At 44.2% G+C, this 608-nt stretch overlaps 1 protein-coding gene across 1 annotated transcript in view; it reads right to left on the bottom strand.

Annotated features, from left to right (window-relative positions):
* Window positions 1-596: 596 nt before the first annotated feature.
* LOC112818792 (homeobox protein NANOG-like) overlaps window positions 597-608 on the bottom strand; it is a 2,548-nt gene continuing 2,536 nt past the window's right edge. Inside the window, exon 3 of the mRNA XM_073890738.1 lies at window positions 597-608. This exon is cut by the window's right edge and continues 381 nt beyond it. Within this exon, the coding sequence (XP_073746839.1) occupies window positions 597-608 (12 nt within the window).

Genomic DNA, 608 nt, shown 5'->3' with positions numbered 1-608 from the left:
TCAATCGGGTTTCACTTCAGCCTCACACAGAGGAACCTATTCAAATGCCTACCTTTCAGCATCCTTAGTCGAACTAACTTCCTGTGCCTGAAGCTTTTGTCTGCCCCACCTGGCTTCTTTATTTAACAAATTCCCTTTATCTGCCGCTTGAGGCAAAGCTTACTTGGCCCCAGGAGCCTTGCAATATTTACTAAAGTTCCTCCCCCACTTTCCTGCCCCCGTCTGGCGGTTGTCTGCCTTTACCTTTAGGTTTGCAGTCATGGCCTGTTTTTTCCCTGTAGACACCGTCTTTTGTGAATAGTAGGATTATTCAAAAACGAATGAAAGGTGTCCTTTACCCTGAGAACCGGGTGCTTGAAATTCAGTAAGCAAGGCTTCTAATCCTCCCACTTTAGAGCTTTGGATCCAGACTGTGAAATTCAGAAGAGCTTGGCAAATCAACCCAGTGTGCTTCTTCCTTTCAGGTACAAACTGGGAGGGAAATGCAAGGGGAACATGAAGAAAACGTGAGCTTTAAAAACTAAAATATGATAAACTAAAATAGGACACCCGAGGTAACAACCGCCTCCTTTTGGAAGATGGAGAGAGAAAGATTTTCAAAAGAAAGG

This window comes from Callorhinus ursinus, unplaced genomic scaffold, assembly GCF_003265705.2.
Source record: "Callorhinus ursinus isolate GAN/ISIS: 27379988/994484 unplaced genomic scaffold, GSC_fseal_2.0 scaffold3235, whole genome shotgun sequence".
Classification (NCBI taxonomy): Eukaryota; Metazoa; Chordata; class Mammalia; order Carnivora; family Otariidae; genus Callorhinus; species Callorhinus ursinus.
Note: the sequence above shows the minus strand (reverse complement) of the source record. Positions and strands in the feature narration are given on the sequence as shown.